At 36.6% G+C, this 12,967-nt stretch overlaps 1 protein-coding gene across 1 annotated transcript in view; it reads right to left on the minus strand.

Moving 5' to 3' along the window:
- Positions 1-706: 706 nt before the first annotated feature.
- LOC107732161 (SEC14-like protein 1) overlaps positions 707-12,967 on the minus strand; it is a 36,915-nt gene continuing 24,654 nt past the window's right edge. Inside the window, exons 3-4 of the mRNA XM_016543431.1 lie at positions 1,277-1,426; positions 707-1,174 (exon numbers count right to left, since the gene is read on the minus strand). Coding sequence (XP_016398917.1) covers positions 1,004-1,174; positions 1,277-1,426 — 321 coding nt within the window. The 3' untranslated portion in view covers positions 707-1,003. The remainder of the gene's footprint in view (positions 1,175-1,276; positions 1,427-12,967) is intronic.

Here is a 12,967-nt window from a genome sequence, read left to right on the forward strand (position 1 = left end):
AACATTCACACTCTAACACTAGCACTCTATTCTATGTACTTGTTTTCTTTTTATTTATTAAAAAACATGTGACCCTCTAACACTATCGTTCTCTATTTTATTTTATTCTATTCTATGTATTTGTTTTCTTTTCATTTATTAAAAAACATGTGACCCTCTAACACTATCGTTCTCTATTTTATTCTATTCTATGTACTTGTTTTCTTTTCATTTATTAAAAAACATGTGACCCTCTAACACTATCGTTCTCTATTTATTTCTATTCTATCAACTTGTTTTCTTTATATTTATTATCATCTACGTGTACTGCGTTAGACTAACGGGACTTGTCACAGCACTAACATAATGTTGCTGTTGGTTTGATTGCTTCAACTGTCATCATTTTGTAAGTTGCTTTGGATAAAAGTGTCTGCTAAATGAAGTGTCTGCTAAAAGTGTCTGCTAAAATGTAAATGTAAGTCATTACAAGAAAAGATGTTTGGCGTGTGTTGCTTTTTCAAATGCATGTTATAAGCAGGGAAGCGTTTCCTCATCTAAGCGCATAGACTCAAGGGCACACAAAAACAGAGCCAGAGACTCACAGGCAGACAAAAACAGCCAATTCAGAGAGAAATAAAATGCACTGAAATTATTGAAACACAAGCAAGAAAAGAAAAAAAAAAAAAACATTCACAAGCGCATTCTGAACTGTGGATGTCATACCGAACAGTTCAATATTATATTAAGAAGTGTGGCATCTCTAGTGGCCCAAATACTGTCATCACTTCCCTTCTGAGTGCTTAATCCCTTTTTTTATATACAGATTTCAGCCATTTACATCATAATAGTTTTTATTGTTATACTATAACAGTATACTAACTGTATTTCTCTCCTTTGCCATTTTATTTGTTGCCTAAGAAATACATTTTATTTATCGATACAGAGGCACCAGAAACTGGTACCAATATTATGCTAATGTGTCTAATCATAGTATACAACCAAATTGAAGCTGTTAATTACATACTTAACAGCACCTCTGAGATGTGAGGGTGATTTTTCTCACCGAGTAACAGCAGAGTTCATGAATGATGACTCTGTTGGAGAAGGTTTCATTGTGAGATTCAATATGAAGAGTTCTTTCTCTGTGGTTCAGAGAGTTCTTCTGAATGAAGTAGACATAATCCACACCTGCAATCTACACACAAATACAGGATTTATCATTTTATTACAAATCAAATCTAAAAATTGAATCAAGCTTATTCACATCTTATATCACAAGACTTCCATTCCATTTTACCCGTTTGAGGAGTCGTGGTGCATCCACGTCAAGTTTACACCTCCTCTCAATCCTATGAAAAGATCGATCCTCACTGGTCTCCTCACTGATCACATCACTGTCCACAAACATGGGGATCAAATGACAGGTGGGAAACCTCCTCTCATATGCCTGAAGAAGAGAGAACAACATAAGAATTTACTGAAAAACGAAAGAAGAATCAAAAACCCACCTGCTTTCCTTTATGGAAGAAAAGAGGTACAGTATGTGTGTGTTTTTTTGTTTTTTTTTTGCATGAGCATAAAGTCACTGAGGGCCTGTTGCACAGAAAGAGAGCAGCGGGGAAGACATTGATCAGATAGGTGGTATCACTATTGAGCACACTGTCACAGAGAAACATGGGCAATGAATAGTTGATATAAAAAATGGATGATGACTAGTAATTCCCTACTAAATTACTAAAACAGATTTTAATAATTGGACCAAAAACCTCCACATGTAATATCTACTTGGTGGCTGCTCTGTCAAGTCTTCATCAATTAGTAACCCTGGTTGTGCCCTTTGATAGTGTAACATGTTTTTGTTTTGACTTGATGTTAGGAAGCGCATGTTTTGTGTGCAACTCTTTCTCGTATGTCTCTCTCTTTCTTGCTCCTTCTCTCAAGCTGTAATTGCTCACAGGTGAAGCTACTATTCAGAGACGACCTGATTGGTGATAGGAGTGCTGGTTGATGTACTTGTGTCGCATTCAAGCCAAGTTTGGATGTGGGAACATCCAAGTTGAAATGTCTCACTTCAAACCTCAGTGAGTTCCAGTCAATACACGTCATGTTAACATATTGACCTCATGATGCCGTCATGACACGAGAGCATTACGTGTTTTTGTGTCATTTATGGCAAAAACAAAAAAGAAATATAGCTGCAAACAGCGATTACCGGGGTTCAAGCACATTAAGGCATTTAAGGTGGTATATTTTAGGGTCTAGGCCAACCTGGATGTGTGGCTGACAGTAAAACGCATCCAAAATGGAGAATAGGCTCACGGACACAGAAACACACACACAGAAATGAAATGGTTAAACTATTATATTAATACTCAATAAGCATGCTTAAACACACACAGACACACACACACATACACAGACAAACATGCACACACATTTTGCTGCAGATATAGATATTTGACATAAATGATAGGTGACAATACTTATTGCAAGTCGTCTCTTTTTAGGAGTTTATATGTCATTTTCAGGTTTCACTGTAATCATAATCTGGCATAATTGTAAAAACTAATATGTCTGTATGAACAAAATGGTAAACTATGACTAAATGTGATTTTAAATGTTATAACAGTGATTTTATAATGTCTAAGCATGAATCCATCAAACCTATGAACAGTACTGTTTTAGTGCATTTAATGAGCCCATTAGTGGTCTTCCTCTGCCATCTAGTGGTTATACATGCAATTTCTCATACATCACTGTATTTAACCTTTATAACTATTATAGTGTTATTTTTTGCCCAATTTCTCTTAAATTTTGCATGCTTCTTTAGAATGAAATTATGCATTATTTTACATAGTTTTGAGAGAAACTGTGGGCTTTCTTTTAGGATTTATAGGCCTTTGGGTACACTATGTAAAGAACATATTATAAAATGACCGGTTTATAGTTGTCCAAATGCAAATGTTCAACATTTTTTTAATAATTATTGACCTAGAGAGTCTACAGAATAGTACGTACCTGATTTTATTGATTTTGAGTTAAAAACTGAGGACTAGTTCACAAAAGTAGGTTTTCAAAATAATCTCAAATACTTAAAGAACAGTTTGATTGACAGCAGTGATCCTAGAGGCAAAGTTGTTCAGAATGATGAGATCTCTCATATGATATGGAGGTAAAGTGTATAAGTGAATATATGAACATTTTATTGCAATTTGAGGTAATTTACTATAGAAATACTGTTTTTTCAGGCTGTTTTAACTGTTATAGCGCCACCTATGGTCAGATCTGTATGAAACTTTGCATGCTTGTTAAGTGTCTTCTATCACATGTTTTCATCAAGTTTCATAAAGTTTTGAGTTTTCGTTTAGGTTTTAGAGCAGGGCTCACCAAACTTGGTCCTGGAGGGCAGGTGTCCTGCAGAGTTTAGCTGCAACTTGCCTCAACACACCTGCCTGGAAGATTCAAGCATACGCAGTAAGACCTTGATTAGCTGGTTCAGGTGTGTTTGATTAGGGTTGGAGCTAAACTCTGCAGGGCACCAGCCCTTCAGGACCGAGTTTGGTGACCCCTGTTTTAGAAGCTTTTGGGTATATTTGGCCACACCCTTTTAAAATGACACCATTATAGCTAACCAAAAGACAAAATTCTACATTTTTTTTGATAATTATTGATCTAGAGAGTACAGAGAATATTACTGCAGTGGCAGTGGTTTGACTGAGATTGAGCGAAAAACCTAGGACTAGTTCGCAAAAGTAGGTTTTTAACATAATTGCGAATATTTAATGAACGATTTGGTTGACACCATTAGTCCCAGAGGCAAAGTTGATATGAAGATCTTGTGTTTTGTGAACATACGTACGTTATACAATTTGAGGTAATTTTCTATACAAATATTGTATTTTTGTGGTCTTTTCAACGGTTATAGCGCCACCTATGGTCCGATATCCATAAAACTTTGCATGCTTGTTAAGAGTAATCTGACACATGTTTTCACCAAGTTTCGTAAAGTTGTCAGTTTTCATTTAGGTTTTATAGGCTTTTGGGTATATTTGACAACGCCCCTTTTATAAATAACCCCGTTAAAGGTAACCAAAGAACAAAATTCTACAGTTTTTTGATAATTATTGATCTAGAGAGTCCAGAGAATATTATTGCAGTGGTTTGATCGAGATTGAGCGAAAAACCTAGGACTAGTTTGCAAAAGTAGGTTTTTAGTTTCGTTCCGATCGACCAATCAATACCGATCGTCAAATAGGTGTTTAAATTTGTTTGGCCAATGGCGGCCATGTTTTTTGAGATACACGAATGTCCTCATAGACACTTGTGCCCTTTTGGACAAAGACACTGCATACCAATTTTCAAGTCGATCGGACCAATGGTTGCGCAGTTATAGTCGTTTTTAGGTATTTTTCCGTCTTATAGCACCACCAAGTGGCAGAGCTGCGCAATTTTTTTTTATTTGGCCAAAGACTGAGCTCATACACATGTGTACCGAGTTTGGTGAAGATATCTCATTCCGTTCAAGAGTTATAGCCATTTTAGTAAAATTGGCCCCACCCCTTACGAACGTTTTGGCGTCCCTATGCGACGGTGAGTTGAAATTTCAACTTTTTTTTGATAATTATTGATATTCTCTGTCCAGAGAATATTTCTGCAGTGGTTTGGTTCGGCTCGGGCAAAAAACCTAGGACTAGTTCGCAAAAGTAGGTTTAGTAGAGCAAATCTAAACTTCTAGGCTTCTGTCCGTCTTGACCCAAGGATTCCAAAAGTGTAAAAGTTTTGAGTCTAAAACAAACGGTCTAGGAGTTATGAGTAGCGAGCCAGACTACTACCACCTGACCAAGTTTCAGCTCTCTAGGCCTTACGGTTTGTTCTGCACGATCAGTTTTAGGGAAGAAGAATAATAATAAAAATCCTAACAATTACAATAGGGTTTCAGCACTATGTGCTTGAACCCCTAATTAACATAAAATGCTGCCGTTCGTTTTGAAAACAGCTGACGAAAAGCAAAAATTAAGGTATAGTTTTATAAACTCAATGTGTAATGTTTTTAAGTTTGACACGAGGTACCTCCACACTCGTTAAATTCAGTTTTCTTGGAAAGAAAGACTTGTCTGTGCGAGACTTCATTTCATTTGCCGCAGCACTTCAAGTCTGATGTGTGACCCACTTAACAAAGTGCAGTAAACGGTAAAACATTTGTGCTACAAATTAGCGTGTTTATTAGCATGTTAACAATGCAGTTTACAGCATCCAGCAGCACAATGAACTGTTTTGCACAGCTAAATAGGCTAACTGGAGGCTGATATCGCCTCACACACTCAAGTTCACTCTAGCTCTTACACTAAAAATAAGATGGAAAGGTAAAAAATGAACAGTTTCCATAGATCTAGTCTTTGCATCTGTTTGTTTGATGTTTGAATCAGGTCTTCTCGGGTCTTGGGCGAAATACTGCTGGATTTTGGACTATCGTCTCTATCGTGGTTACAGGCTCACGTGGTTTTAGGGAAGAAGAATAATAATAAAAATCCTAACAATTACAATAGGGTTTCAGCACTATGTGCTTGAACCCCTAATTAACATAAAATGCTGCCGTTCGTTTTGAAAACAGCTGACGAAAAGCAAAAATTAAGGTATAGTTTTATAAACTCAATGTGTAATGTTTTTAAGTTTGACACGAGGTACCTCCACACTCGTTAAATTCAGTTTTCTTGGAAAGAAAGACTTGTCTGTGCGAGACTTCATTTCATTTGCCGCAGCACTTCAAGTCTGATGTGTGACCCACTTAACAAAGTGCAGTAAACGGTAAAACATTTGTGCTACAAATTAGCGTGTTTATTAGCATGTTAACAATGCAGTTTACAGCATCCAGCAGCACAATGAACTGTTTTGCACAGCTAAATAGGCTAACTGGAGGCTGATATCGCCTCACACACTCAAGTTCACTCTAGCTCTTACACTAAAAATAAGATGGAAAGGTAAAAAATGAACAGTTTCCATAGATCTAGTCTTTGCATCTGTTTGTTTGATGTTTGAATCAGGTCTTCTCGGGTCTTGGGCGAAATACTGCTGGATTTTGGACTATCGTCTCTATCGTGGTTACAGGCTCACGTGTCGTTGCTGTGCTACATATGTGGTCACGAAAACATAACGTTTGCATACGTTTTTAAGCTTAACGGTCTGAGAGACTTTTTCTTAGGCCCCGTCCACACGGAGACGCGTTTAGCTGTATACGGTTTCGTGTGGACGAAGATATTTCTTGAGACGAGGGGAAAAAAAAGATTGGATAGGGAAAGCTCTGGCTTCGTGTGGACGTAGCCTTAGTGCTGTCAGTGAGGTGCACACATGCGAAGACAGTGCTCATAGAGCGCGGGAGTATTGAAGTTATTTTTGTCCCTTTATAGAACTTGAATGGTTAAATACAGACACTTGTATGTCTCAAAATGCCCGTCTTTGCAAGTGAAAGTAAACAGCTGAGAAAGAAAATACATGTAACAGTAAATTGGATCCAGGCAGCTCTTAAAGTGACAGTCTAATATTCCTGCTGTCTGGCATTAATGTTAATCAAACAACAAAAGAGAGAAAATCTCTCACTGCTCTTGACTAAATCACTTTTGTAACTTTAATAAGAAGAAACATAAATTTAATTTACGTACTTTGACAAATTAAGATTTCTTGATGATTTGGTATTTTATAATAGTGATTTTATAATACCAAAATATAAAGCAAAAAGGTAGAAGTTAATGACTAAAAAGCCAATAAGTCCTCCTTTTCTGCCATCTACTGGTTATAGTGGTAATTTGATGTCTTTCTTTAATTTTACATTTTTACCACAAAGTATATTTAGGTCATCCCATTAAACACACTTAAATTTGATTCTTTTTAGAGCTTTAAAGTGCTGGAAATAGTTCAGGGTTGAATATGAAATATTTGAAAGTCACTGAAAAGTGTTTAAATTTCTCTCTCAAAAGGTTGTACAAACCCTGAAATTAAAGGGGGGGTACAATGCTGTTTCATGCATTCAGAGTTGTTTACACTGTTAAAGAATTGGATTCTCATGCTAAGCATGGACAAAATTGTAAAAAACAATTTGGACGTATAACGGAGTATTTCTGTGCTAAAAATCTTACTTCCGGGTTCGTACAAGTTTCTGAGAGTTTTTTTCCGATCGTGGCTCTTCATGACGTAGACGAGTGTGGAACTCCTTATATGGGCATTTCTCAGCTATAAAAAGATCCCGGTCATGATTCAGAACTGCAGACGGCAAGTGAAACTGCATCAAATGTCTGTGTTTTGTTGGCAGTCGGAGCTCAAGTGCTCGTCAATCTTTAGCTCCGCCCACGGCACGCCTCCAGGAGCTTGGCTTTTTCCGGAGAGAATCGTAAAACTGTATCTTTCTTTTATAAATATGATAAAACTAAAGACTTTTTGGAGATATGAAGGATGCAGTACTACTCTATAGGTACTCAAGATTAACATGAGATTGGGTTAAACTGTGTGTGTTATGTCCCCTTTAATAAATTCGACTATTTCTGCCACAACACCATGGTTATAGTTATCATTACTACTGGTTTTCTACGTCAGCACTGTTACTAAATTAAGCTGTTATTAAGCCCCTCATCAAAAAACCACAACTTGACCCCAAAGAACTAGGACTAAATTACTAAGAACAATTTGAAAGCTTCTCAATAGATCTCGCAGTAACCTTATTCAATCAACATTGCTTTCCCGAGTAAACCTGTTCTGAGCTCGGACCAGTTTGCTTGCTTGGAGTTCACGCTACTCAGCTGAAACAAGTAGCACAGTTTTGTTACACTTTTGTTTTATTTGCTGTTAAGATGTATCTCACTGATTCTTGAGACATGGGACAAAACACGTCCAGCAATTGTAACTGCTATTAGGTTTAAAAATTAAAATATTTTCAATTGTAAATGTTATGAGGGATTAATAATAGAATGTATTTAACACAATTATCCCCTTCAATTTTATTTTATTATTATGATATCAAATCTATGACACTTTTTGTCTTCTCACTACATCTAAAACAGTGTGTCCACAGAGAAGGGTTCAATCATTCATATGCTATAAAATGGTTAAAAATGTTTGTTAATGATAAAAAGAGCTTGTTTTATAAAAAGCAACAATTAATTTTTATCTCATATCAAAGCAAGGTTGATTTTTAATGACACATGTATGTTTTATATGATTTCAAAGTTGTCCCCACTTTTCGTCAACATCGTCAGACATTCATTAAAATGTAATAAAATCAGGGAATATCAGAGGCAGCTGTGACTCAAAAGGACCCCCTTGATTGTGGTGGGGGTTTATATGAATGTTTTGATGTTATTTTTTGTCCCTCTTACCTCCGTATAATGCAGGGCCCCAAACTGTGACCAAATTGTCACATTTTGCATTTTTCTGCTTGTGCAACAAAATTTTGTGAGCGGTCACACTGGTGCAACCACCACGTTCCCAACTCATAAGTGCGGCCATTTCTGTTGCATATGACAACACTGATTCTTGAGAAGTGGGACAAAACAGTGCAATATTGAAAAAATAAAACCTTGTACTCGGACAAATTAAACTACATTCATTAGGGATGTCCCGATCAGGGTTTTTTTGTGCCCCTGATCCGATCAGAGTCATTGAATATTGAGTATCTGCCGATTCCGAGCCCCGATCCGGTACATGTACATTCCTTGTGCTTGGTGCACATTTAAAGTGCATTAAAGTTGTTAAGATCAATCCAATCTATACAGGAATGTGCAGAGATGAGGCAGGGGCTCAAATGCAAAAAAGGGGCACCTATCATCACTAATACACTATATATCAGGGGTGCAACGGTTCAACTTACTCACGGTTCGGTTTGTATCACGGTTTTAGAGTCACGGTTTCAGTACGGTTCGGTATGTGCTATGTTTAGGGAAAAAACTATACTGTCAAATAAAAATAAAGAAAATAAGAACAAATAATCTAACTACAAGCAACAGCACAAATAAATAAACAGTGAAAAAAGATACAAATAAAATAAACTGTGCTTTTCAGTTTTTTTAGGTAGGTCTAACTAGGGATGTAACGATTCACTCAACTCGCGATTCGATTCACGATTTTGATTTCACGATTCGATTCGATTCACGGTTTTTTTAAACAAAATGAGATTTAAGACAAATTATAAATTAAATGTGTCCTTTTATTATTGCTTAGACAAAATACTGTACGTTTCTTTGTGAAATTGAAATATAACACTATAATAATATACTAATATAGCACTTGCATATTATTGCTCTTTTGTTGGTTTTGATTGCTTCTATTGTCCTCATTTGTTACTGTGGTTCGCTGGAGTCCCAAAGCTTTAGAAATGGCTTTATAACCTTTTCCAGACTGATAGATCTCAATTACTTTCTTTCTCATTTGTTTCTGAATTTCTTTGGATTTCGGCATGATGTCTAGCTTTTGAGGATCTTTTGGTCTACTTCACTTTGTCAGGCAGGTCCTATTTAAGAGATTTCTTGATTGCGAACAGGTGTGGCAGTAATCAGGTCTGGGTGTGGCTAGAGAAATTGAACTCAGGTGTGATAAACCGCAGTTTTAAGAGGGGGGCAAACACTTCTTCACACAGGGTCATGTAGTTTTGGATTTTGTTTTCCTTTAATAATAAAAACCTTCATTTAAAAACTGCATGTTGTGTTTACTTGTGTTATCTTTGACTAATATTTAAATTTGTTTGATGATCTGAAACATTAAAGTGTGACAAACATGCAAAAAAATAAGAAATCAGGAAGGGGGCCAACACTTTTTCACACCACTGTATATACACATTGTTCTCGAGCATCTTCTTATCCTTTTAATGGTGGTGAACTGTTGAAAGTGCATACCATCACCTACTGCACAACACCGGCATGACAACTGACGAATCACCGGTGGATCGGGCTTAGGAGAGCCGATACAGATCAGTTTAAAAAAAGAAAAAAAAGCTTGATCGGCCCCCAACCCAATCCTTGAGATCGGCTCAGGACATCCCTAGTCCCTATATTTATGCTCATATTAGACTGGAGGATGAAACTCCACAAAGTGCTGTTTTTCTTAGTTGGTAAAACATGCATGTGTTAAAACAGCCAATAAGAAAATATGACATTCTGTACTTTTGCCTCATATATTGATCTTTTAATTATATTTACAGAAGTCTTGACTCCAAGGCAAACAGAGCAATTTTGTCTTTACTGTCACAATACTTATGGAGGGCACTGTAGGTTCTCAGAAATGTGCAGTTAGTTTATGGGCATATGGAGTCAATCATAAAAAATTTAAAAAAAGAACCCATAGGGTTCAAAAAATGAATGCCATCATGTAACCACAACCAACAGTGGTTGTGTAGAGTATTTTACAAAGGTTTAGAGGACCCTCATAACCCTTATAATGCATTCAAAATCTGTATACAATTTTTGCATTCAAGGTCAGTTTGGACCTGAAGAATAGTTGTTTTATAAAACGGTCATAACTTAATATTTTTAACTACAACCATATTGTATCTGACCAGCAACTTCTCATTAAGGATGAAACGGTTACTGGTTTGACGACCCAGAGTTCTTAAGGTTAGTAATATAATTTCTTATTTTTGTTATCATTAAACCACATTTGATTACAGTGATTTAAAAATCGTGTGTTTTGTGTGAAAAAATGATGGAAGGCAGAGTGCTGAGAGAAATTATATGCAAAAATGTATGAATGAATGAATTCAATGAATGCATAAGGGCCATCTTCAGAAAAGTTTCAATGGCATTTGCTTTTTTTATGTTCCCTCCATGCTATGCAGGGGTGTCAAACATAAGGCCCACAAAGGTGTCCAATCCGGCTCGAAGGATGATTTAAACAATAATCTAAAATAACAAAACATTATTTTGAAAAATAAAAGTGTATTCGCTACAATATTTTATTTTTAAAGGGGTGGTTGAATGTTGTTGTTTTTTCTAGGCTTGATTGTGTTTATGGGGGGCAGTCTAACATGTGTTAATGCTTCGTTAAAAAACAAAAACAAAAAAAAACATTATTTTCACATAATTTACCTTTATTCTAAACCGCTCTTTCACACAGGAATCCGCTATTGATCCGTGGCTGTTTACCACAAAAACAACATTTATCCATTATTTTGATTTCAAATCCAAATATTGTTACTGAAAATACTTTTTCAGCATTGTGATTCTTTTTTTAAACAGTACAGTAATACAATCTTTCATAGACATGTTTAAACGCAATAAATATAAGCAACACATTATTCAAAGCTTTTCACTTTTGCAATTACTTCTAGATTTATATATTAAGTTGCTCAAGCAAGTGGCAAAACATTTAAACTACTTTTCTTACGTTATCACAAACATTCTAAATTAAAACTTACCATTGATAGAAACTGTCGGCACTACTGCCTCTTCTTTTGCATCTAAATCTTTATTACAAGCAATCTTGCGGTTAATAATGAACTTTGTTTCCCTACCTCCATGAATGCCATCTATTATTGCCTTATCTAAAAGTGCTCTTTTCCTTTAAACCTATAGCGAAAAGCCATATGTGTTGACTGTGAAACACAATAGACTTAAATTATATGCATTTATGGTGTAATTACTACATTTTCGTGTCAATCCATGTTCATATTTACTGCAAACAATACGCTGTCACTTTAATTCAGCGCCTGCAGCACAGCAAACTCGGTGTAGAAACAATCACTGCACTTCTGCAGATGCACCAGTCCTGGAATGCACTGCCGGACCGCAACTGTGTGCAGTGTGTGAACGCTTTAATCCGTTAACATAAGCAGATTGAAAAAATACGCACCGCATTTGCACTGCAAACAGAGTATGTGTGAACCTGCCGTTATATTGCTGAATCCTCTCATTTATGAACAATATTGCGTGGGTGATTGAATCTGTTGATTGAGTTTGCTATTTATTTAAATATCTAAAACATCAAACAAGGGCTTCAAAGCTGTGTTTAGCGGAATGAACACGTAAGGTAAGCGGTAAACTACCACAGCCAGCAGTGCAGACTGCTTTTCATCAAGGACAGTTGGATTTCTAGTCTATTTGAAGAACAAATAAAAATGTATAAAAGTGAAGTGAATGGACCATCTTCAAAAAGATAAGTAGTTTTTAGCAAAATATCAGGGGCTTAAGCCCCCAAATACCGTTTGACACCCAATCTTGTAGGCTACTTGCCTACATTTCAAAGCATTTTCCTTGCATGTCTAACTTAACGTATATAATGTTATAATTAATATCTTATAATTAATGAGCTGTAACCTCCTATGTCTAGGACACGACACCCCTCATATCCATTAAACTATAGTATAGGCTAGGGATGGGCCGATTACCGGTTTCAAGGTATACCGCGATTTGAACATTTCACGGTTTCAAAACCACTAATATTTTCCGTTATACCGTTCCTGCGGTATGCGCCGTTTTTCACGTCTCCTCAAAGACTGAAAGTATAGGAATCCCTCACGACCCCTCCCCCTCCTGTTGGTGCAGCCGTCAGTCACGTGTGTGCATGACAGCCAAAGGAGCTGCCCCTGGAATTTACGCGATCGGCAACCGGCTGTTGCAGCTTGTCTCTGTTCTGGACTTGCACAAAATGCATTGCAATGCAATAATTTTCCAAAATGTAATTTATGTGAAAATATGAAGTATGTAAACGCCCGTCAACAGAGGCCAGATACACTGAAGACGGACGCAAAGAGAAAAATACTGTAGCAGGCAGATCACTCACTGTTCATGATGCACGAACTATTGGAAGAAAATCCTCAATATTGTAGTGCTCCTGCAGAGTTAGTGCATCAGAGAAAACCAAGAAGAAGAGCTGCAGTGCTATAGCTTCAAATTTTCGGCATGTCTAGAACAATTCTTACAAGTATAACACGACGTAACTGGGCACCGCGAACAGACGCCGAACGGCCGGTGTGCCTACACTCATAGAAAATAATGTATTTGAATTTTAAAGA

The sequence above is a fragment of the Sinocyclocheilus rhinocerous genome, unplaced genomic scaffold (genome assembly GCF_001515625.1).
Source record: "Sinocyclocheilus rhinocerous isolate Xijiao unplaced genomic scaffold, SAMN03320098_v1.1 scaffold2684, whole genome shotgun sequence".
Classification (NCBI taxonomy): domain Eukaryota; kingdom Metazoa; phylum Chordata; class Actinopteri; order Cypriniformes; family Cyprinidae; genus Sinocyclocheilus; species Sinocyclocheilus rhinocerous.